The 25,871-nt window shown below is 50.1% G+C and overlaps 1 protein-coding gene across 12 annotated transcripts in view; it reads right to left on the bottom strand.

The window, feature by feature from the left end:
* Nucleotides 1-25,871, bottom strand: part of MEGF6 (multiple EGF like domains 6) — a 98,479-nt gene that overhangs the window by 45,635 nt on the left and 26,973 nt on the right. For 6 of the 12 annotated variants that reach the window (XM_075773520.1, XM_075773521.1, XM_075773525.1 and 3 more), the window contains one exon: nt 9,475-9,597. The exons of 4 other annotated variants lie outside the window; for them this stretch is intronic. In XM_075773520.1, the coding sequence (XP_075629635.1) occupies nt 9,475-9,597 (123 nt within the window). Of the gene's footprint in view, nt 1-1,854; nt 2,258-9,474; nt 9,598-25,871 lie in introns of those variants that run through there. 2 more of the 12 variants (XM_075773531.1, XM_075773532.1) reach the window with 1 other exon arrangement.

Here is a 25,871-nt window from a genome sequence, read left to right as displayed (position 1 = left end):
GCAGGCTCCTGGAAGAGGGGCCACCGAGGCCACACACGTTTCAGGAGATGCGTTGCTTTTTCCCCAGGGTCAGAGCACGGGGAACAGCAGCCGAAAGGCCTGCGTGAGGACGCTTTGCTTTTCCAGTTGAAGCTTTAAACTACCTTCTTCCTGAACTTGAGAAAAATGCCTCAGCCTTGCAAACCGAAAGATACTTCACACGGATGTCAGGATAAAGCCCTGAGCGTCCACGGAGCTCCCTGTCCGTGGAGCTAAGGAGAATCGGGATCAGGGGAACTGTGCGGTGCGGAAGGGAAGGCTGGAGGTTTCTGTTCCAGACACAGAGCTGGATCTCAGGAGCTTGTCTTGGAGAAGTCGTATGAGCTAACGTAGTTGGATGGAGACAGCAAAAGTGATCTGAGTTTGAAACAAACATCTGATCTATAAATAACAAAACAGCAACTCACCCCATTTCCAAAGGTCTGGCACATCTCACAAATATACTGATACCACTTTTATAATCCACTGCTTGGGGCATTTATTTGTTAGGATTATCTCATGATGAGATAATGCATTCCTTGATGTCTACATTATTCACAAACATCCAAAGTTTTTAGTGGACTTCACATATTCTCCATTATTTCCTAAATCTTCAGGCAACCTCAGACTTTATCTGCTGCTAAGCCAGCTGCACACGCAAAGAGGAAGAAGCAGGTGTGTGTGCGTGTACGCGTAGAACTGACACCTCGCTCAACGTCCCCACCTACCATCAGACATAAGCCAGTGCAGGTGAATGTTCAACAAAAGTGACTAAAAAGGCATTTATTGTCTTGTTGCAGTGCCTGACCCAGTGCAGCAGAAAAAACCCCAAACCAGTAAACCTATCGGTGTCAGGGAAGAACTGCGTATTTTGCTCCTTATTGACTGGGAAATGGAAACACGCAAGTTTACCTTCCGGTACGCGGGAATCCCCATCTACTATTAGCAGCCACCGTCTGTTCACGCTTCTGACTTTCTGAAGGGATGATAAAATCCTGGGGTGCCATCGACAGAAGGCACTGCACGTGTGCAACGGGAGTGCAGAGCAAGTCCGTCCCCTCCACCTGGTCGGCGGGAAGCTCAGGCTGGCCAAGCACTATCCACACAGCGAGAGGCTCGAGACGCCTCTGCTGGGAATGTCCTGCTAACAGGCACTGGTAAGCGCGAACGCTCCAGTGCAGAGAGGTGATCTGCGAGACGCAGCTTGTTCGACTGCATCTACCAGCTGTAGCCCATATACTCCCCAGCTCCGGTCACTGCTGCCAGAGGATTCCCCTTACGCATACAATGACACTGAGTAATGCTGAGCTCTATCCTTTGCGAGACTCCACTGTCCAGTGTTCATGCAACCCAGATAAATTCAGATAGTCTCGCAGAGAGAAAGCCAGATTTTTTTTCCTGAAAAACCAGTATCAGGTTTCATTTATTGCCCTGCACTGGGGTGAGATCCTTTGGAACGGAGGAAAAAACTAATCAACATGCCTTAACAAAAGGCATACGTTTGTTTTTTGAAGGCATATCACACAGTAGCTATCTTTAACCAAGCCACGCAGCTGCACAGCAACTGATGGAAAGAAAGAGTTTCTTTCCCCCTCTGCCAGAAGTAACAAATCTGCCAAAGGCAAACTGCCTATAATAATGCAAAGCAACGATACAAATGCAGGCAGATGTACAGCGAGGCCACCGGTTTGTGACTTCAGTTGCCACCAGCCCAGGACTCCCACCCGGCAGCTCAGTTATCTGCCTCCGCGGCAGCGGCAAAACCTCCGGGGCTCACCGTGCGGCTGGCAGCGCAGGATGAGAGCCCCTGCAAAGACACCCAGCCCGGCTACGTACCTGGCCTCAGCTCGGCGTGGCCAACTCCGTATCCCGCACGCCCCAAGTAACAGGGGTAGCAGTTTCTCCAGAGGTAGTGGTAGTGATTGCCAGCGGTCCCTGGGATGCCACCCAAAAAGCCGAGGCACCACAGCAGCATCCAGAACTGCCTCTGCTCCCGTCCCATGATGGCAAGCTAACAGGCATTCAGACAGAAGGCAAACAAAAAAACCCACGACCCCACAAAACGCAGAGTCCCGCAGCAAGTTGGCGACGACACGGTGCCGAGCTGCAGGAAATCAAACCAAAAAGTAAAAAAAAAAAAAAAAAAGACGAACTACCCCAAAAGCGAAGGGAAGCCCGGCGAGCGCAGCAGTGATGCGCGGAGCGGCGCGGACGAGCGGCTCTGCCTGCGGGCGGGCGGTCCCGTCCCGCTCCCCGCTCCGCACCGCCCCCGCTCCGCGCCGCCCCCGCAGGTAGAGCCCGGCCCGGGAGCGCCCCTGGCTCCGCTCGGCCTCCTGCCCCCCCGGCTCCTGCCCCCCCCCCGGCCTCCTGCCCCCCCCCCCGCGGCTCCTGCCCCCCCCCCCCGGCCGGGCTCCTGCCCCCCCCCCGGCCGGGCTCCTGCCCCCCCCCCCGGCCGGGCTCCTGCCCCCCCCCCCGGCCGGGCTCCTGCCCCCCCCCCGGCCGGGCTCCTGCCCCCCCCCCCCGCCGGGTCCTGCCCCCCCCGCCGCAGCGCACCTCTCGGGAGAAGCCGAAGCCGCGCAGCCGGAGCGAAGCGGGGGGTGCTGGCGGGCAGCCCGGGGCAGTGCCGCGGGGCCGGGGCTCCGCTTTGGCGACCGCCGCCCCCGGGGAGGGAGGGCTGCCCGGCCCCTGGGGACGCGGCCGAAACTCGAGCAGAACCTTCACCGTAAGATAAAGCCGCGCGTTTGCCCGGAACACACCTGATGAGTGACCGAAAGCGGTCACCGGTGGCCGGGCTCTCCCACGGCAGCCCGTAACGAGCCACCTTTTACCCCGTTTTACATCAAAGGAGTAAGTTTTTCTGCCAGGTGCCTGATGCTAGGCAAGCGCCCCGTTACCATCGCACCTCCCCGAAACAACCAAACCACACGCAACTGATGAAACGGCAACAAACGGAAAACCCTCACCAGGCTGTTCTGAAAATAATGAAGAAAAGAAATCCTCATCAACAAATTTAAGCTCAAATGAGGAACAGCCACTGTGACTACTCCAAAGAAAACCATCATATTACCACTTCCTGTAAGACGGAGCCTAGAATTTTATTTTACCTTTTTCATTAAACAAGAAGCAAGAATAGCTTATTGGATTTTCCAGAGGCAAGCTCAAAAGCCTCATTTAACTTTTCTGGAATGTTTTGAAACAATGTGCTTGCAGGGTTGAGCCGGGGCGAGCAGGGCCTGCGAAGTTGAGACGTTTTAGCAGTATTATTTGGCTGTAGTAAAATTCCAAATTAAAAGTTGTGGTTTAGACTGCAATGAATAGCATTCCATGAAAAATTTTGAAACACAGAGAGAAGCTGGATCCAGGAAGAAAATAACAATCTAAGGCTATTGCCGCAGCGGTTTCCAAAGGAAGGTGGACTCTAGTCACGAGCAAGAGCAGCTTCCTGACACTTCATGGACCGCTTCAGCTCATCTTAATATTCCCCCGTGGCAACAGTCCACATGCTTCTCATTAAAATTTTGAGTTCAACAAAAATATCCGACCCAAAAATTTGTCGGTTCCTTTGTGGAAAAAAATGTAACCTTTCTAAAAGGTGCCGCAAATTTTTAGAAACGGTCTGCAGAAGTAAAATCGATGCATGCTGCTGACATGCCACAGCCCGCCAGCTGTTTAACACGCACCTTCCTCTCGCTGCCTCGCAGGTCTTCAGAGTCCCCCGAAGAGATGCTCGGCGCCGGGGGGAGAGAGGACGCGGGGCAGAAGGGGAGAGGAGGAGGGAAATGCTGCAGGCACCAGAGAGGCACCAGCAATTCCGCCGGCACTCCCCAAGTCCTGCGATGAACCGACTGCCCCGTTCCATCGCTTGGCAACCCGCCTCCGTGGTGCAGTCACACGCTGCCATCCTGCTAGCAGCCACTTTTAGATCTACCAAATACCTCACCCATTTAAAAACAGCACATTGCCAGACATTATGAACTGTCGTTGCTGGCCTGGCTGAGTTCCTTGGGAATACTCCCTCGGAGCAGCGACATTTCAGCCTTTACAATGGCTAGTGTTGACACTTTTCCTGTAAATATTTCCAGTAGTGTTGACAAGCAAAAATGAATGTTGCCACAGAGCTATGAATAATGGCTTAGACCGACTTCCTCAGTTCAGTAACGTTATTAAGACATTGTCTATATTAAATTATCCTTGCCTGGAATGCAGATGAATCACAGCGAGCGCAGCTCTCCAAGTGACTCCTTGACTCTGCAAGCACCAACCAAAGGGACCCTTCCGCTGGCTCCACAGCTCCTCCTACCCGGGCACAGGCAGCTCCCGATACAGAGCGCTCGCTCCCTGCCCTGCAGAAACGGATGCCAGCACAGCCGCCGATGCTCAACAAATTACGATGCTCAACAAATTACGTGACGAACTCGTTCAATCTCACATTTTCTTAGACTGCTAAAACCAACCAACCAACCCAAAAGATGAGAGGCTCGGACTTTTCCAAACGGCTCTGTGGTTTAGCAGATGTATCAAAAGCACATCAGGCTCGAACATAAACTGAATCCTGCTTATGTAATAAGTTATGCTTGGCCAGGTTTGAGCCAGCTCCGGCTTCCTTGTCACCTAATCTGCTCCGGCTGATTAAGTACTAAGAGTCGGTTTGAGTATGGTAACACACGACAGTCAGCGGCAAATCGTTACTGCTTCCTGTGGAATTAGCTAGGAGAGCGTTAACATCCAGAGGGGTTCTTTACACACGGACCGAGCTGGACCGAACCCGAAACTCTCATGGAACTTCATTCAGATTCAGACTTAGCATTAATAAATTCTCCTAGGAACCCAAACAAATTACAGCTGACGACGTGGTACTTCGCAGTTCAATGGCGGGTTAAGTCCTGGAGTTAATTCATCCCTGCACAGACACAGGTCAACCAGCTTAGGTAAACATGAGTGCTTGAATCGTCATCCAAAAACTACCCAGGCCCTGAACCAAGTTTCTTCTGACATTTTAAAGAGGATCCGATCGTTAAAAGGAAATAGCCAAACAGAGAATATGAAAGCAGTCCAGAAAAACACAAGAGGTGAACCCCAGAAGGGGAACTGAGAGAAACAGCCTGTGGGACGGGGTGCGTGACCTTGGGGGCCAGCACAGCCTGAGCCATCACCTCGCACGGCGTGTAAAAAGCACGTGGCGCACCGCTGCTGGGAACAGGAGCGGTGCAAAAAGATTTACAGCTGCTGGCACGCACACCTCTGCACGACGGAGGGACGAGCAGCGGATGCGTGCGAAACGATTCCCGTTTCAGCATCTCTTCCCTGCTTCACCCTTCCACGGGGGACATCTTACCTGTTTAGGGTTAGCTTTCCACCCGCAGCTACCTGGGATACTGCGGCAAGGTTTTCATCTTACTCTTCAATTTTAACCAAAGAAGATACCACAGGATTAGCTCAGAGGAAGGAACGGGAATGAGTATGAACTGGAAACGCTTTTAGTTTGTCCAGCTGCAGAGTCTGAACTCCCTCTTCCAGTCAGGAGCTGGCGTCTTTCAAAGGAGCCATCGAGCCCTCCTTGATCCACTTCAAAGGGAATTTAAAGAGGGGAAAATTCCCATAGCACGGTATTCTGTAATTAACTGCCCGTGGCACCGGTACACACCAGGTCCCTGAACTCCTCCTCAAGCTCAGGCTTGTCTGGCATGACTTCCAAGGTCATCTCCTCAAATGGCTTCAGGAACTGGGAGAGGAAGGCTCACCACCTGCAGTTAAGGGCTAGCCCAGAACAAAGGCTGTGGCTTAGGGAGCTCCCTCCCTGCTTTTGTCCCCTCCTCCTTGGCACCAGCCACCTGGGTCTATCTGTCTACATCGAGAGGAGCTCCAGATTCCAACCCGTTTAGCCAGGACATCTCGACTCCGTGCACTAGGAGCTCGGGCGCTCTGTCGCTGTGCCGTGCTGTAACGTTGGCCGATGAAGAGTGAGATAAACAGCGCAGGAAATCTAACACATACCACTCACGGGCTGCACGCTGAAATGTATTCCAGACAGATTTCTGAACCCCTCTACGTGTGCAGAAGGAAAATGTTAGCTGGTAATTAAATGAATGGAGACCCCCGTGTGCTGAATTAGGTTTATTACACACAATCCGCCTAAAACATGAAATTTCATTTAATTTTGGAGCTAATGCCCTTGTCCTAAGACAGCTATGAAAAGTTCAAATATGCTTCGCTATGTGAAGTGGCATTTATAAGGATAAAATAAACAACAGTTTGTGAGAATCAGATTTTCGAGGCTCGGTTTCTGATGCTTTCCAAGAGCTCTGTCCACTGCATACTTGGCTGGGCTCTCTCCATCGCGCCTATTGCTAGTGCAGAACCCCGTGCGTGCCGACGCTTCCAAAAGTGCGTGCAAGGGTCCTGGGTTTCTGCAAAACCTCCTACAACAAAGCAAGGAAGTTGAAGGTGAAATTTCAGGCCAGGAGTAATCTCACGGGCCAGGATGAGCAGCATGTCAATGAGAATTGACTTAACAGCACTGCAAAAATGAGCTCCTTTCCCAAAGGAAAACAAAACAGAAACACTCTACAAGCACCTAAGTCAGCTGTATATTACTGATAAGGGTAAATCATATGAGAATTAGTAGCGTATAAAATATAGTTCCTTGCAACTCTGGACCACTAGCTCAAATTCAAACCACGTAACTAAAGATGAGAGCTGGTACCACCCAGGGACTTGGTGCCAGTATTAAGTGAGCTTGTCAGACAGATCCCAGATGGGTACAAGAGCTAATTGGCTTCTTTCCTGGTAGCATTAGCAAAGCAGCCCGGGACTGAACAAATCCAAGGGGGGATTTTCTTTCTAACTATAATCCCTTTAGCTCAGAAGTGAAAACAGACCGGAGAGCCAAACACTGCCGCTGCTACTGCCCGTCTGGCTGTTTCACGGACGAGACCAAGCCAGGAGCCGTTCTGGAAGGTGCCAGGCAAGGTCTGAGCCAGCAGCGTGCACACACACGCACGCACACGCATGTACACGCGTACCCCAACCCCGTCCCGCCGTGTGCGTCGCTGGCAGTGTGAAACGACAGGCAGTGGGAAGTAACTGGAGGGTCCCGTAGCTCAGATGACGTCGCACGCGACCGTCTCAACTCGTCATTGCGTCTGACAAGCGTGCCAAGCTCTGGAGGGCCAAACATTTCAAGATTTTCTTATATTTCTTTGCAGTGCTGCGGGAGAACCTTTACACTTGTTTTAAGCTCCCAGTCACCAGCCAACCCATCAACGCCCCGGCATGAAAGGAATGCCTGCTCTGCCCTGTGCTCCCGCACTGGCATCCCCCACCTCCCGCACCTCTCCTGAGAGTGAATCCACCAACGTCAACCAATTCTGGGCAGGAGAAGCGCCAAGCTCTCCCTGAGGAGAGCTCTGAACAGGGGTTAGGTTGGGAAGTCCTCACGTAGCTGAGATTAGATTTTCTCCCTGAAGAAATTTCCTACCTTAGAAGCAAAGACTTAGAAGCGAAACCCTTCTGTCCATCACAGAGCTGAGAAAGGGCTCAAATATCTAACCTCATGTTTTGAAGCCCAGGCTGCTTTATTCAGGCTCCATCACGACTTCAATCAAGAAAAGCTGAATATTTTGCAAATTGTAAAGATTAATCAGCGCCCTTCGTCTTTTCTAAACTCCCCTGTCTGTACACACACGGATCTATTCCCATCCGCTCTCCTTCAGAGGTGCATTAGCATTCAGGGTACTTGGAAAGAGTTTCTTATCTGATTTAACAATAAAAATTAATGTAAGAAGTGGTGTGCACAGCAGGGTCCACCCACTATCACAGTAGTAAGACTGACGGAGAAGTGCAAGCCACGGAGAGGACAACTAACACCCGCTGTGCAGGGATTTGGCAAAATGGGAGTATATGAGCGATGTGGCCCAATGCAAGTTCTAGTCTCGGTTAATTTAGGGCTTAATCTTTCCTGTGCTCTTTTTTTTTTTTGCATGATGAAACCTGCAGACAGAGCAAACACACGCAGAGGGAACGGGGAGCTCCAGGAGGCCGACGGCACTTACTGTCCCCCACAGCCCCTCGACACGAGTCGGGCAAAGGCGAGGGACCGGGGCGCGTTGCCATCTCCGCTGCGACAAGGCGGGGGGAGAGGGGGCACGCGTGGGCTCCATGGGCACAACTGGTTACAAATAATGCCGAGAATATATGCAAAGGGATTCACATTGTCTCCCTGAAACAAAACAAAACAAAACAAAAACCAAAACAAAAAAAAAAGGATTGTTTGTTTCCACCAAAATCCCAAACCTCTTAATCATCTGAGAAGCTAATCCTCATCAGGGGAATTCTGGGGAAACTGAAAATATTTTTGCTTGGCTAAGATAAGGGCAGAGCTGTTTATTTCACACATCTCTACAGCGGTACAGAGCCAGGAAATACTTTTCAGTTATTTTCAACAAAACAAGACAAATGTACCAAATTGGCAAGAAAATGACATTTTTCTGCAGAATTCTTTAATGTCCAAAACGATATCCACAGAAATGACTCTTTCCCAGTTTGTCAGCAATCTCCGTTAATTATTTTGAGTACTTTTGGACTTCTGCTAAGCAAACCAGTGCCGAAAATACACAAGAACTCCACCACAAACCCACGACCGCAAGAGAGTACCCTGCCGCGGGCATTGAACACTGCACTAGAGAATACGGGAGCTTCACATTTCTGCTCTGCGGGAGCCCCGTAAAGGTGTTTTTCTCTGATACTGCCAGTGCATCCTGGAACTGCAACATACTCCAGAAAAATGTATCTCGTTCTTGGCTCTGATAAGCAAATAGCTTTTTGCATTTTTCTGACTCTCAGCTCCAGCCGACTCGAACACGCAGCACTTGCACAGACGGTAACGCCCGGGGAGAAAGGGATGGGGAATCCACTCGGTGCACAACAGTACGGATTCAAGCTGTAGGAGCTGAAACGGCCACACGATGCGAGGCTTGCTCTGGGTACTATGCTATTACTAATTCCATCTAGTATTTTTATCTGACAAACACAAAATTGAGTCTACTTTTCCACTTTGGTTCGAAAGCAGGCAATTTAAAGCGGAACACAGGGAACAATGTGATGATACACACCCCGAAGGAGAACTCTCATCTCCTTTGAAGCGATAAAATGCACACCATCAACTTCAACAGGGCCAAGATCTCACCCTGAAAAACTTCACTTCTATCCAGGTCAGGCTTTCCCTCTACGACTGTCGTTGGTACCTCTACGCGTGCAGCAGGGAGTGCTTCCTCCGGATGGCTAAACGACGCCAGAAGCACGCACGGTACGCGAGAGGAGAGGGAAAACCCGAAAGCCTCCCTCTCCTTCGAAAGCCTCTCCTTCGGCAACGCGGCCACGACCGCCCCGCAGCCCGCGGGTCCCCGGTGCAGCTGCCGGGGCTCGGCCGTGCAAGGCGACCGCGGCCCCCGGCCCTACCTGCGCACGCCTTCCCGTCCTGCTCCAGCCTCAGCCCCGCCAGGCACTTGCAGTAGAAGCTGCCGATGGTGTTGCAGCACCGGGACGCGCAGCCGCCGTTCCCCACCTCGCACTCGTTCACGTCTGGAAGAGAGGAGAAGGGGGAGCACGGGTGAGCTGCTGCTGCTGCGTGAGGGCAAACCCAACTGCTTTTAGTACAGCCGCTTTCCCTATTATTAACTTCTCAGTCCCAATAAGAAGAACGAATGCTAACCACTACACAATGATCCCCTCGTCACCTGCTCCAACGCTGAAGATGTCGCTACCCAAAAGATCCCTGTCCTGGATGAACGCTGGCACTCACACAGATAAGAGCAGATTCTTGTTCTGCAATGCCCATCTTGCTCGTGAAAATGAGATGACAAGGGGGTTTTACATTAAAAACCTGTTTCAGGAGTTTTACTTTCTTGTCTTCAGAGTGGTAGAACTAGTATACCTTTCCACTAAAATGCCTTCAAAGAAACCTGCACAAGTTGCCTGAAGAGTATTAATCCAGAGACGACTAAACCAAAAGGCTGAAAACATTAAAACATCCACATGGTACACGTTTTCTACAGATTTTTGTAACTCAAGCCCAGAATAAATCACGTTACCCTACCGAAACCAGAGATTTCCCTTGCCCTCAGGGGGGCATGGGCCAGACCTTAAGGAACAGGGAGCAGCTTTCTCAAATTACCTTTTAAATAGAGCAAATGAGTAACCACCAGGTGAAAACTGCCTTGTTTTCCTTCTTACCTAAACACAGGCTCCCTCCAAGGGATTTAACAACTGGGGACCCCAACGAGCCGAAACCTGCACTTCCCCCCTAGCCGGGAAGCAGCATCCTCCCAGAAGTCCATCTGGAAGCTATTGATAAGTGCTGGAGACGCTTTCCATTAAAGTATCTTCACACCTCACCGAAATACATGATAGCTACTTTAATTAGCCTGAAAAAATAGGCTGCGGACATTGCCAAGGTTCCCAGCGTACAGCCTATCGGCTGCCTACATGACCCCAAACAGAGTGAAATCTCCAAAACGTGCAGACAACAGCCCACAAGCACCAGCTGCCCGGGATTTTCGGGTAGGTGCGGGCAGCGGGACCTGGCTGGGACAGGGAGCATCTCCCACTGCCGGGTGGCAAATCCTGGGAGAAATAGTGAGCGAGGAACATCGGTCCCTGCCCCAGCCCCTGAAACACCTTCTGCCTACAAAACGGCAGAGGGAACAGAGAGGAAACCTTGTGCCGCATCAACGTTAGGCCGTTTTAGATCAAAATCAACCCCAGATTAGGAAATGCCAAGTTTCAGTTAGACATGTGAAATATATGGGGAGGTTTCAAAAAGATTTATCAGTTGTTGGCAAATTCTTGACATTTGGCGCTAAGCGAGGCATTCTAAAAATGTATTTGTGCTTAAGGAGCTACTTTTTTTTGCTCTGCAAAGAAGTGTCCCCTTATTAAAAGAAAGTAGAAAAAAGGAGACAAATACTGTTTTAAGGCATTTGTTCTGGATGGAAGAATAATGAGCCGCAGCTTTGCCAAAAACGCATGCTCCAGCCATACTGTACTCTGTACGTTTCCTCCTGCTACTGCAGATAAAGCTTGGGTTTTCTTGTGCTCGCCCAGGGCCGACGGAGCTCGTTGTCTGTCGGGAGCCAGCCCCGCTTCCATCTGCTCCTAGCTCTGAGCCCGACTCGAGCCGTGCTGCCTCCGAGGCCAGGCGCAGACAGAATCCTTCGACAAGCCGTGGGGAACCAGGCTAGGTCAGGCAGAGAGCGGGAGAGCGCACACAGCCCCCCGGGTTTATGTCAGGATGCTACGGAGAGGTAGCCTGCAGGCAGCTGGACAACCCCGGACCTTTGCACGCGTTATTAGCACGTCCCACTGAAAGGAAAAAATAAATGGTATGGAGGTGAGCTGTTGCATTACGTTTTAAATTGGTGGTTCACAGCCCGGGGACTGCAAAGAGGTGCAGACGGCCTGGGTACCATCCTGACGGCCATGTGAAAACGGTGCTGCTCAGGCTGCTCTCGCCCGCTGGACGGGGCAGGGACGGGGACGGGGATGAGGACGGGCCAGGGATGGGGACGGGGACAGGCGGAGCCACCGCCGTGCCCCGGGCATCCACCACTTTCTGCCGGCAGTGCTTCCCCTGCCCGCAGAAAAATCTCTCTGCAGAGGCATCTGTGCAGTGATGCTCTAGTCAGTATGAAACAGGCCCTAGATCACTCCTGCGCTAACAATAATAAATAAAAGGTGTCTGCGGGTAGCACACAAGCCTGTCAGGCCATAAAGAATTAAATGTGTTACCAGCCAAGGACAGAGTTAGAGAAGGACAGTGATCAAAACAAGGCTGATGTGATCAAAGAGACTCACGTTGAATTCCCTCAGCCTCTTCTAATTCAGTCCTGTCTGGGCTCGGAGTTCCCTAACTACTTCTGAAACACCAGACCGTGCAAGTTTTGTTTGACTTTTCAGAAATCCCAAGACCTGCTAGAGCTTAACGAAATCCCCCAGGGTTTATATCCGCTTAATCCTCCCATTGCCGCAACCTGCCAGCGGTAGGAGACCACAGCGCATTGCAGACGCTTTGTGCGAGGGACAGGCTACCCCAGGCTGAGCAGGAGGGCTACCCGGCGCCTCCCGCACCTCCTCACGGACACTGGATTTTCACACCGCACGTGTTAAAAGCATGAATTCAGGAACTCCACAAATTTTAGGTAGATTTTCAGGTACTGTTACTGCCTAAATGCACTACCTTTTTGAAGAAAAGTACGTTATTGTCACAACTGTAAGAAGAAGAGGTTTTTAAACCAGTTCTGGAAAGTAACTGTTCATCAGTTAAAGGCTTTCCTATTTTCACCAAAGATCTGGCAAGACTTACATGTATTGTCCTGCCGTGAACCGCTTTGAAGAGAGATGCCAGCGCTGGCAGCTACACCGGCAGGTGACACGACGGACCCTGTTCTACGAGTTATAAGAAAAGCGATTCCAAGCGCTGTGAGTGACGCTCACAAATAGAAAAGTCTCATTCCTGCTCCGTCTGTGGCTCCTATAGCCACTGTGCCACGGTTCCCATTTCCACAGACAGTGTCGGTGGTGAGACACGTTGATTGGGCAAGGCAGCATTTCAAAGAAATACCGACTTGCTACGGAGAGCAGAGGGGGAATTAGGAAATGCAACCCTGTGGGATTTTGTAAAACTGAGAGAAGGCTTAAGAATTTGAAAACCTGATGTTTTAGAAGTTAAAAGGGCAGCTGGAGGCCACGAAGCATCTGTCATGCTGAGTTAGGCAAGGAAAGAGGAGTAAGAAAGGCTTAGCGGCTTGAAGGTCGCTCCACAACACAAGTAGCCTGCTAGGAGCATTCAGGGAGAAGTCTGTGATCCAAAATTTGTCTCAGACCTGCTCATCCTCATAACGTTTCATGGTTCGATAAGGCTCTTGCTCAGCTGCTCACACAGCAACACCTTCAAGCCATGCCTGTGACAGCAATCTGTCGCCGGGGAGGAGAGCTTCCTGAGGCCGTAGACCCAGGTTATGACCCTATGAAGGATTAGGCAGAAACCGTAAGGGGAGAGGGAAAGACACCTTGAACACCAAGGAACAAAGCCCGTTTGGGCGATACGCAGCGTGGTTACCTCGAATGAATGTCTACAGAAAACAGCAGCTGCACTTTGAAAGGACTCGAGCAGCTCTTTGTTCGGGGTGTGCTTTGCACGTTGGGTCTCGCGCCTTACGTTTCAGAGGCAAACGAATGCAACGCCCAACCAAGGACAGCCTGAAATCCCAAAGGTGCCTGCAGCTAAAAGCCTGGCCTTTTCCTGGGCCCACGCCAGGACTCAACGTCATCCAAATCGGAGCGAAGCCGCAAAACAGCCGCTGGCTTTTCGAAAGGCTTTGCCATCAGGTTCTGCAAAGTCACGGAGAGGAGTTTGTCACTGAGCTTGAAGGGCTCTGTAGCTTTACCATGTATCTGCTGGATACAGCTGAAGTCCAGCATATTTGAAGGTTGATTTATTAGTTTTTTAACAGCAGCTTTTGCATAAAGTTCCCTTTAATCTTTTGAATGCACACAGTCTCAGCAGCTTTTCCGTAAGCCGTAAGTTTCCCCAGAAGGATACAGTGAGAGCGGGAGTTATTCTTGCCTCCATGTTTTGTAAAAATAAGCAGTGTGGTTAGCCACTGCAAACACTACTTGCAGTTTCTTAGAGCTCGTATTTATCAAAGCATTATGAAACTTCCTTCCCCCGCCACCGAAACACACAATTCATAAATAAAACGACGAGCATTCCTCATCCCCCAGCTCAGCACATGCTCCGGCATCACCGCTGTCTGCCTACCTCATACGCTTTGATCCCGACCTCTCGCTCCTGCCCCGGCGCCGCTGCAGCTCAGGGCTGACGTCGGCCCCAACTCCGGGCTGATTCCCTGCTGCCGCTGCCAGCGAGACGCCCCGACCTTCCGAAGGAGGGAATCCCAGCAGGGCAATCGAGCAGAGCGAGAGCTCACAACAGAGGAAAGCCCTAGGCTGGCCGGGCCAGGGGCTGGGGGGCTCAGCGTTCCCTCCCCACAGCTTCTCCTAAACCCGAATCGCCCGAACGCCAGAGCACGCTCCTGTCCCCTGCCACCACTAACACCTCAGCTGGCGAAAGTGCCGCTGCAGTCCAAGGGCATTAACTGCCGCCTGCCACAGAGACGTGGCTCTGGATGCTAACGGCATCCCTGCTGAAGCACCAGCCTAGACCCAGAGCTGCTTCGCCGCCTGCGCTGCCGTCGCTCTCGGTTGGCGCGGCCAAGACCCAAACCTGGCCACGGACCACGTTTTCCTGAAATCACCGCCTCGCGTCAACCTTTTTTTTGCTACAACATCAATCCTGCCTAGAGCTTTCTTGGACTTGTATTTCCTGACGACCTCAGTTGGAGTTCACTGAAAGGTCTGAAATTCTTTCACGGCAATCAGGACTACGTTTGAGCACGAAAAGGGCCAAGTTACCATTTCCCACTGAAGCCACGCAAAACTCGCAGACCCTTCATACGTGTCATAGGGAATCCAGTCAAAGTACGTCACTTTTTGGCTAAAGCCTTAGGCCTGTCCAAATTCCGTAATCCAAATCCAACCCGGGAGACCGTGATCCTCACTTGGACCTGAACGTTGAACCTTTGCTCACAAGACAACCCTGGGGAAGAAAAGAGCGCGAGGTTGCGCGTGGCTCAACAGCCAGATACCAAATGACCGCAAAGAGCCTCAGCAGGGCTTGGAAAGGCGATCGCAGGTGCACGATCACCCATAAACGTTTGGGGTTACGGATACAAGGCTGCTGCGGCTTGCTCAACAACTCAGCCGTGGAGGGGAGAGATGAACGGAGCAGGACTGCAGGTTGTTCGGATGCAGTTTCTGAGTCCAGATTACGCACGGTAATACAGTTCATATTACCTGGGAAATGTAACTTCTCACCTGCGTCGCAAGATTTTTCAAATGGAAAAAAGTCAGCGTCCAAGAATACTACTGAGTCAATCTGAAGCTCGGCAGCGACAGCCGGGTTTTCGTGCACTCACATTTTCACGGCAGAGGATGCGCACAGCAGCTGGAGCGTGCGCGGCGCTCTGCTCGGTCCCCTCCGCAGATTCCCTGCAGACCCCTGAAACCAAGTATGGGTCACCTCGAATCGCACCCACAGGCTCCACCGACACTTGATTTCCAAGGTCACGCACAGCCGACGTCAAGGAGCTCCCGGAAAAGTGTTCCCTGCGAAAGGCTTCTTCCTGTCCTTAGTTGTGTTTGAACATTATGGAAGTGCCATGTAAATGCAAATAAATTCAATATGAAACTTCTTACATGACTTCAATTTTTTCAGACGATCTGTGCTCATTTTAAGACACCGGAATTCGCATCCCCACTAAATGAAAGGTAGGCAGGAATCAGAGGTTGCTTAGAGGAAAGACGTGTATCGTATGTAACTGGTAAATACCTGCTTTGGTTTCTGCTTGTTTCCCAAATGACGCGCACGGACACGAGCGCTCTTTGTGCGGTGTGAAGCTGCACGACCCAGTTCCCCAGCAGCTCTGCTAGTGCATCTCAGTCCTGACCGGAACACGCGCAGCACTCCAATGCGTTTCAGTTTAGACTTCAGCTATCACCTCGCTTTTCTAGCTCCGAGCTCCCTCTAGGCAGCGATCGCTAGGGGTGTTACAGCATTGCAACTGTCTACATTCATGCTCGTTATCTTTAGCAGTTGTCTGCCCGCCAAGGCAGTGCCCCAGCTACTCCAACATAAGGGGAAGGGTCCCGTGATAAAAGCACCGCTGCATTGTATACTCCTTCCAAGATACAGCCTGACCTTCAAACATTCAAAGAAACCCAGGACATTTGAAGTGGCAGGGCTGCGATGCCAGCCTGTTGGGAGACTGTTTTAGTGAAATTAAAAAAAAAAAAAAATCCATCCGTATTTTTAAGCAGCTTTGCAGAGGAATCCTTAGACTTTTTACAGATCTCAGCCACACTCAACTAATGACCACGTTTCCCATAAAACTGAATTCCTCCGCTCTGGAAGAATTTCATACTGCTACTTTAGCTTTGCACCTGTGCAAGGGTTGTTTCAAATCCATTCTCAGTCCCCAGCTGAGTCCAAATCCCCCCAGGAAGGGCAGCGACTAACTCCGGTCTCTGGAGCGTGCCTTTCCTTCTGCACAGCACCATACAGCTCCACTCACCCGTATTTATCATCCGTCCGGCGTTTCCCTCTGCGGTGGCTCAGAAACGTCCTTTCAAATGCATCAACGTGCTGTTCTTTTGCACGGAGAGATCAGACCAAAGGCTCGGCTGGATTTGGAATTACAGGTAAGCCTGGCTTGATCTGAAGAGCTCAGCACCTCGGGACCGAGGTGGAACGCAATGGTGGTGGTACCTGTTCTGCATCAACCTGGCTACTACGCGCCAGCATTCACAAACTCACTTTGACACCTTTTGCTTGGAAAGGCTTGAAATAAAATACTGATAACAGTAGGCATTTCTACTTTTTATGAGAATCCCCAAGTCATTCTAAGGGAAATGGAATTCAAGCACATCTGGTATTTTATTTATGGAGGCTACCCTCTCCCACATGAAAGAAACCATCAACTTAAACTGATAACAAAAACCCCCACTATTCCATCTGCCTTTGGGCTAAGAGACCATTAACATTCACAGCCTATTGTCAAGCGACTTTACAACCTCTTGTAAAAAGGCCTGAAGGAAGTTGAAAAGTGGAGAGGCCCCGGCTTCGCAGCATCTGGCTTTCCTTGAACAACGGCTGCCCCTTTCCAGCGTACCCAGAAAACACACCAGGAGGTGACAGGGTCATTTCCCAGCTGGAAAGCACACACATCAGCCAAGTTTGGGGGACCCAGGGCAGAGAACGTGACCCTCGATAGAAAAGGGAACGTCTTCGCACGTTGTTCTGATGACCCACAAGAGGTAAGTGCACTCCAGAGCACAGAAATCATCTCGGCTGTTTGCATGTTTGCGCTTCCCTAGAAAGGAGGACCAGGGGCCAAACGCTGGTGCCAATGTGCCCACCTCTTCTCCTTCCCAGCAGGTTACATTTTTACGTGGCTTAATTTTCCTTCATTGAGTAAAATCACCCAGCGCAGCAGGTGAGAGGAGCTGGCAGATTTTTCTCATGTCCCACTGCCAGCTCTTCCCGGCTGAGGCCGGCAGCCCCGGAAAGTGCTGCGGTGGCGATGTGCTAGTGCATTATAAATGAGCGATAACCCACAGGCGTCTGCGGCCAGGTCCCCAGGACACCACTGCCCGGGTGCTGAGGGGCTTGCTGCCACGGGAGGGCAAATCCTGACCGGCATCACCTGCTCTGCCAGGAGCCGAGGGCAGGGAGGGCACCGCTCACCGCAGCCCCCCCCGCCGGGCCACGTCGGCAAGCAGAGTGCCAGCGTTTGCCGAAAGCATGACAGCAGGACTCGGGCTGCGAACAGGGACATTGCCGGCACCAAATTCCCTCTCCGAATTAGAAAATAACGATGACAGTTTAGGCTGCGGAAAGAGGGGATGAAGCAGGACCTTGCTCGACGTGTCTCAAAGGCGAGGACTGGGTGCGTGAGGCTGCCAGCCCGGCCAGCACGGGTGGGACCATCGCGTGAGGCTGCAGGTAACAAGCCGCAGCACCCGGCTCGGCTGCACCTCGCAAGGGCCCTTTCCCCTCCGAGAGCAGGCGAGCTGGCCGCCAGCAGACAGACCTCCGCGGTTCTTACTGTCACTGTTTGTGGAGCCAAAAGCTCCCGCCGTGCGGGTGAGTTTGACTCTCTTTGCTCTCTCCAGGCCTTTCCGTTTGCCGTTCCCCATTTCGGTGTCTGAAGAGGTCCTGGCGCTGCCGGGATTCTTCCCATGAGCCGCGAGAGGGACCCAGACGCTGCCGGTGCTCTGCGGCCGGGATGCTGCGGCGCTGCCCAAGAGGGAGCAAGCGAGAAGCAAAACCTCAAGTACCAGCAGCCCACTCTCTGCTGCTGTCTTCATTCTCATTCCTTCTGCTTTCGGCAGCCCATTTCCTCACCTCAGATAGAGCAAGCAGATTGGGTTTGTTCCCAATATTCAGGGAAAAACCCCTTGCTGCCGGGACTCTTCCTTTTGCACATCCTCTAAAGGCTGCTGCAGTGTCTCCTCCCACGGCTCAGCCGAGACATCCGTGGTGGATTTCTCAGCAACTCACGAACCTCGCAGCCGCTTGCACCCCAACAGCTAATTACTGGCAGCTCTCTCCTCCCTTAAACACATTCTTTATTATAAATATAGGGGAGTATATTTCTGAGATCAGCTCTGCGCTCCAAGCAAGACAGCTGTACGGCTTCCACGCTCCTCGCTGGTGAACCGTCACCCCCAGGAAAACAGAAATTCTTATCAGTAAGATGCAAAACTCACATCCTCAGCTGGCTCAGCCCCAAATACCTCTCAGCGATACTGACCTGATGCCTATGCAGAAAATCATCTGGCAGGATGCTGTGTAAATGGTTGCTGGACATTTCTGCTCCATGATGGTCCAGGGAACGGTCTCGCTGCCTGGGACCTCATGCCAGCACAGCCTCTCTGGCTACGAGGGAGATCCAACACCGGTCTTGGCCTCAGAAACACAGAACGGGTGTCCGACACCAAGCATTCATACCGATGCTTACTGCACTGAATAGGTCAGTAGAAGAATGATTTTGATTCCTCGTTTCACAAACCATCTGTCCTGCTCGACACCTCTGCGACCACGCCTGGGAGAACGACCGTCAGCGCGAGGAGCACCTGGGCTGCAGATCTCGCTGTGCCGCTTGGACCGGCGTCTGCTGCTATCTACTGAGAAACAGCATCGTTGCCTTTTCCCATCATCATCTTTTTCCTCTTTTTACTGAAAGAATTTTTAACTGCCTAGTTATTTATTATTGCAGAGGGAGAATTTCCATTTCCTGAGCATTTCGGACCCTGAGACCTGCACGTACGATTGCAAGCAAGCACGAGCTGGCCGCACAGAGAACTTTGTTGTGAACTCCAGGTCAGACGAGTGTAAGACTGAACCTTCACATTGTATTGTGGTATTGTATACAAACACATATACATAACTTCTATCTGTAATGTTTGGGGGTTTCGGTTTGGTTTTTTGGTGGTTTTTTTTTTTTTCAAAAAAACCCACTTCTATAAGCTTTAAAAAAGCAACTTTTTCTCCTTTTTTTTTTTTTTTTGGTAGGGAAGTGACCTTTAATAAGACAAAAAATAGACAAAAGTTTCTGCATGTTGTTTAACCAAAATATTTAAAAAGCAAACTGCTAGAGTTTATGTAGACTAAAAGTGGCTAATATTGGGATAAAATACCTTTTGTCTAATTCCAAAGGGACAGCCTTGCAGCTCTTCAACAGGGAAAATTCTCACCACAGTCAAAGGTGAGGCAGGCACTGGAAGGGGAGCCCCAGCTCCGAAGGATCGCCTCCGCGCAAGCAGAGAGGTTCTATCCCCTCCCGCTGGCCATAAGGAAATTTAACAGACTCACAGCTGCTGGGAGGGGCCATTGGCACCATGGAACTGGATTCGTTCACTTCAGAGATGAAACTTTGGATAATTGCTTGCTAAAAATCAAGTTGCTGTAGCGTATCTTCATTAAAACAGCTGTAGTGGGAAAAAAGCCGGGGTGGCCTGAGAGTTGGAGCTACTCTGTTTTATAGCCGTTATATCACAGACGTTTAATAAAGTTTACATTGAAGTCTCCCAGTAACAGGCACTGCCAATAACCTAAAGGAAAGAGGAGAACATGCCTTCTCGAGTACTAAAACGTAAGCAGTTAAGCATAGAAATAGCAGAACCGCATGGGTCCTACAGACGCTTCTGCGTGGCTGAATTTGGGTTGAAAGAAAACATTTCCAATTGTTTCTCTGAAAACCTGCCAAAGTGATGAGCCAAGAGCTGCACAATCACATCAGTGTTGCAGCTTTGCTGCTTCCCCCCCTAACTGATTTGAAAAGTTTGTCAGCAAACCAGAAATTACATACAAAATCCATGCTTGGTGGGGATTTTTTTGTTTCTTTGTTGTTGGGATTTTTTTTTTTTCATTTTTGTTTTGTTTCCCTTTTTTACAACTCAACGCACTCTGGGATTTGGCATCCCAGCATTTAAAACCCCTTTCTCCTGCGGCGTATCCAGGAGATCAGCCAGCGCCCACGCTGCTGCCTAGAGAGCGCACACGTTGGGGACGCAGACCTGGGCAACGCGGGGCTGTAACGAGCGGAGAGCTGTTCGACCCCGCGACGGGGAACCTCAGCGACCGGGCTCTTCCCCCGCTGCTCACCTCTCGCCACAGAAAAAACAGCGACGGAGCCCCTGCTTCTGGTGCAGAAGGGTGCTGAAGGTGGAAAAGACAAGTCGTAAAATATAGAGGTATAACCAGGCTCGTAAAAAAGAGAAATTGTAAGGATATGTTATATGTTTTCCCCTCTACAAAGTCAATGTCTTGCCATGGACTCTATCAAATGCTCAGACAACTTCAGCCTTTTTTAAAAAAAAAAAAAAAAAAAAAAAAAAGAGCACAGCCTTTCAAGAGAATATGCCTGATGCGCTGTGCCGTGGCTGCAGGGAGCAGATTATCTTTCACAACTCTGTTGCTTCCTGCAGAGCTCAGATAAAACTCACTCAGTGCAATGTCCACAGCTTTTCACTGGCTTGTTTGTTCACCCACAATTTCTTCCGTAATTTTCTGTCCAAACTGACATCATCTTAACTTTGCTGCTGACTTAGCGTGATTTTTCAAACACTTTTGATATATGTGGTCATTCCTAATTTTTTTGTTTATCGTAATCTTTTTCTCATCCACTACACCGCACCGGGCTGTATCTGCTGTGATAGCAAGGGCAGCCTGCGAGTCATTGCTGCCACGCTTGTTAAGACATGTTGATGCAGAAAATGCAACAGTATGCATATAAAGATTCACACGTATACGTACACATACATGTGTATATATGTGCGTTGTCTGTTTTAAGCAGAGGTTTGGAGCGTTCCAGGACAGACGGGCTGGAGACCACAGGTTCCCTTTATCACAGCGGTACCCTTCCCACACATACCAACCACGTACATGCGTCTTAAATCCCCTGTTTAGTATTATCCGACCTTTCCAGAGTGATTGCGGTATCGTTTTTGGCTCCGTTAAACTTCTCACAAATATAAATATGTAAGATGGCCAAATTACATTCACTCAATATCATAGTTAGGGCTTTACATTCTTATGAACTTAAAGTTGCATAAGACGGGGAGTCGACGGGCGCTGACCATAAACTTTGCAGGTTTTTTTTTAACTCAACTCCTGGACATGATGGGATATGCCATGAAAAGTTCCAAAGGATTTTATCTACTCTCTGAGGTATTTATTTTTTTAAAGAAGAGGAAAATTAAGCTCAAATATTTCAGTGGTTCAGTTCAGGTCAACACTTGACAGAGATGCATTTCTGCTCATCGCCTTTCCCAGCTGCACGGCCTCCTCCGAGAGAAGGTAATGATCTTTTCCGTGAAACCGTGACACAGGGCTTCCCAGAAGTCTCCCTGACCTCACAGAGGCTCAAAATAATGTCTGCGACCTCTTCATCTGCATCGAAACGCAGAAGCGAAGGGTTTGTGGGCATCGCTCCTTCCCCGCTGGAACGTGTGCGGATACCCGCCTGCTCAGCACCAGTCGTTTCTCCAGGCTGTGCAGATGTTCCGGAGGGAGGAACAAGAGATAAGAGCTGTGTGGATCTGAAAGTACTTCCATAGACATAACTAGCTGTGCCAGGTATCTTCCGCGCAGCGTCCATTAAGCGGCGAGACAAGGACTTTGATCCAACGTCCTCACTCCACTCGGGACACATTTATTCCTATCGGTGCCGTACGATTCCCTGTTCCCTTAGCTTCTTGCCCGTTGCAAGCCTCAGCCAGCCTTCACCCCGCATCACCAGAGATGTTCTCCTCCTCCTCCTGCCCGTTCCGATCTGGCGCCGGTTCCTACTGCCATGCCCGAGTCACTCCCAGTTTTGGCGTTTCCACTTTGTGTTCCCGAGGGTCCTCAGGACACGGGGGGGGGGGACAGGTAACGCCATCCAGCCGGGCTATTTCTTCACAGAGGTTACCTTAGACTCTCAAGTTCTGCCATAAAACCTTATGGACTATAAATATCTCGCCATAGTGGAGAAAACTCGTTTTTGACACATTATATAATGGATGCAATATAAAAATATACTGCACTTGGCAGGCTTTCCAAGGCTTCCCTGCGGGAGCTCAACAGAGGGGCTGGTGGTTGATGATTTTTTTTTTCCACTGTACGGCCAAAACTGCATTTCACAGAAAGATGGGAAGATGGCCCTCCTGGGAAAGAACCTGTATTCCTCTTACAGAGGAGCTGAAGAGATTTCCTTCAAAGCTTCCAAATCTTTGAAGCGACCTCAGCTCCATGAGATCACGGATGCATTTGCCAAGGGTGAGTGTATGAAGGTGTGAACGCCAGCGGCACTTTTGTCCCGATATTAATTGCTTCTTGTGGAAGAGCGTGTGCCAGGGTGAAGCTCTGGTGATCTTCAGCTGTGTGTCCCCAGCAGGGCACTCGGCCCGTGGCCTCTGAACGGACCCGGGTTATCCCTCCTGCCCTCAAAGCAAAGCAGCCAGGCTAAGCCGGACTTACTGCCACGCATCGGAGGGGATGGGGCCATGAGAAAGCCTGGAGCTTTGCTCTCACTGGTTACATCGCCCTGATCCAAAGCCAGTGAGAGCCACACGGAGTCAAGGAAAAACTCACCAAAATCTAGGAGGAGGGTTCAAAAGAACTGCTGTTGAACGGGCTAAGCTGCAAAGGGCTCAGATCGGGACCGAAGATGCGTGAACCGGTCGGAGCGCCAGACGCACGTGCGCCGGGAGGCGGGAGTGCCGGGCCCCAGCCCCAGCCCAGCCGAGCTGCATTGCCGAGCTGCATCACCTGCCCTTCCGATTTCTCCAACTAAACCATCAAAAGACATACCTACTTCACGAGCCCCTCCAGCTCCGACGCGTAACGCATCTGAGTCTGTCAGCGACTATGGGTTGCTACGTGCATGGTGCAGAGTACCGCTCATCTGTGGAGCACGAAATCAGCACCAACCCTTGTTTCTCCTGCAGTTAAGACACCTGCAGTTAAGCAGAAGACTAACCAGGACAAAGAATTCAAAGCTCTCCTCTCCTCTCATTTAAAAAAGGAACAAAGTGTTGACTTTAACCTAACCGTTCCCGATCTACAGTATTGCATCCACCAGTGACAGTTCCATTTCCCCCCGCGGATCCCAGTGAAATACGGCCGCATTGGGTAAAACAGCGTGGCAAAAGGAGTGCTGCCAAGTGAATTTCAGGAAAACCTCCCTGATTTGGCTGGAACAGAGTCGGAAGTGCTGCGGTACCAACAGGAAGGTCGTGATCTCAGGCAGGAGGTTACAACCAGCTGTGACAGTCTTTCTCTGCCCCGTCTTTCTAGGCTCTTTGCAGAGCTGTGATGGCAGGCAGCGCTAACGCAGAGTACCTCTTTTCTGAGGCTTGCTCACTCAGCTACCGATGCACACTGGGCAGTACACATCTTACTCTAAAGAACTGGAAAGTCCCTGGGAAAAAATAATCTTCTCCCAGTCTCTTTGTCTCCATATAATTAAGGTCAGTACTACAAAGCATCCAAGGGGGGGAAGCATTTTGTAAGGTTCTCAAGAGCTGCAGTAACGTTTATAGTACAGGATGGTCTATATAAAACTATTGGTTACTGATCTCATTATTTATCTTTCACTACAAAAGCCACTCGTGTTCCCAGATGCATAATAGGTGTTAAGAGTAGGAACCTTGAAAAATAAATTGAAAAAGTTACAATAGCAAATGGCTTGTTTATGCCATAATTGGTATTAGGCAATTAATGGTGGGACGAAACATCACATTGCTTCTGAAAACAAAAAGCAATACTGTTTAAAGAACATTTAATGAGCACGTTTTATGTTGTCCTCAGCAAGTTTACTGCCAAGCCACAAAAGACATTTATACACACTTCCTTTTGTCTCTAATGAAAGGGTCATTGCTACTTGCTTCTTGTTAAATTCACAAGTTAAAAAAAAAAAAAAAGCGCAAATGTAAAGTTTTAAACTCGACATTCACCTTCCTGAAGAAGCAGTTGCCTAAGTTCAAAGGCGTTTGCTTGCCAGACGGTCAGAGCACCGTGCAGGCTACCAGAATTAGAGGCAAAGCAAACACCTCCACGCAGAAAGATGGAGTTCAGTGACCGCCTGCCACAGGGATCTATTGTATAGCTCTGATACCCAGATACTCCAAATATTTGACATTCCAAAATCTTCCCTATTAATGAGGTGAGATCCTAAGCAACCGGAAAAACAAAGGCAGAAATAATCTATTTGCTAGGAGTAAGTACTCTGCTGTGCAATTCAGGGCAGTTTCCCAGACTGCAATGGAAGGGGATAACGCCTAAATCGTTTTAAACCAGAAAAATTACCCGATGTGCTGTTTCCCAAAAGCCATTCTCTGCATCTGTTTCTCCTACGCATTTCAAATATCACCGCTCTCTGCTCTTACATCCAAAAGGTCAAAGCCAACACGCTGCACAAGAAAGGTGCTGCATTTCCATCCATGGAAGGTTTCGGTACCGCAGAATGGGAAATGGAGGCACAAACACCTCCAAACACTTTCCTTCTAAGAGACCAGAGTCCTTTTTCCCTGATCTCCTGCGGCCTGGCTGTAGGAGTACCGTGCACCCATCCAGGCATCTTCCTGCGCGGCGCTGAGCTCTCGCCTTCCTCCTCCTGCACCAGACACAGCCCAAACGGACGCTCCGCAAAGGAGAACGGTGTCAACAGCAGCAGAAAGTTCTCGGGAAAGGAAGCCAGCGGCATTGTTTTCCTTACAATGAGCCTTTTTTCAAGGTTTGGGGGGAAAAAAAAAAACAAACCACAAACCCAAAAACCTTACAAACCATTTCAAGAAAATCATTTGCTGAAGCATTCTGCCTGGGAAATACATGCAGGAAGGAATGAACTTCCAAAGATGTAGAAAACGGCACCTTCACAGAACTAAGCGTGCCGTGGAGAGGTATCACCACACCTGAAACCTCACAGAAACCTCAGATTCCTTCTGATTAAAAGCCTGTGTAAAGTACCAACGTTTTCATAATGAGTCTACCCCCAAATATGCCATGATGCACTCTGTATTCATACTGTCTGCACGGCTTAATGCTCTATTTTAACCGCTTCTTCAGTTTAAACATGTGCATTTTCAAGGAGCGTATCCTGTTACACCAGAGCCCATAAAGTGAAAAGCCATGCCTTACTCTCACATAAGTACAAAAACATCTCCGGCACTCTTTCACTTAAATCCTTGGAGTCTTCTAGCAATTCATTTTACAAGTTAAATGCAGAATATAATTTTCCGGGCAAGTTTATCAAGGCAAATCAGAACTGAGCTCCTGAACAGACACAAATCGAAATACATTATTTGACTTTTCCACACGTGATTGGTTTGGGCTGCACAAGCCCATTATTATCAGTTAGAGAGAAGCTGGATAACATCTGAGATAGCAGTAAATTGTGGGAACTCAAGCTGCTGCTGATGAAAATGTACAGTAGAGGAAGTGATGGACAATTTGCAGCTGGTAAAAGAGGTATCCTCTAATGACATACATCTGGCAGCCATTAGCTCAGCATCTGCTGCGCTGAAACCCAAGACGCCTCGCAAAACGCAATGGTATGCCGAGGAAAGGCACAATATCCCCGGGATTCTCTTTAACAGCTTAAGACCCCCCCCGTCCCCTTTATCCACTGCACGCTATATCGTTAAACCACTGAAAGGAACCCAGCACCCTACGATCGCTCACATTTATTGCACAG

Source organism: Balearica regulorum, chromosome 21 (genome assembly GCF_011004875.1).
Source record: "Balearica regulorum gibbericeps isolate bBalReg1 chromosome 21, bBalReg1.pri, whole genome shotgun sequence".
NCBI classification, from domain to species: Eukaryota; Metazoa; Chordata; class Aves; order Gruiformes; family Gruidae; genus Balearica; species Balearica regulorum.
The sequence above is the reverse complement of the archived record's forward strand: the minus strand, read 5'-3'. Positions and strand labels throughout refer to the sequence as shown.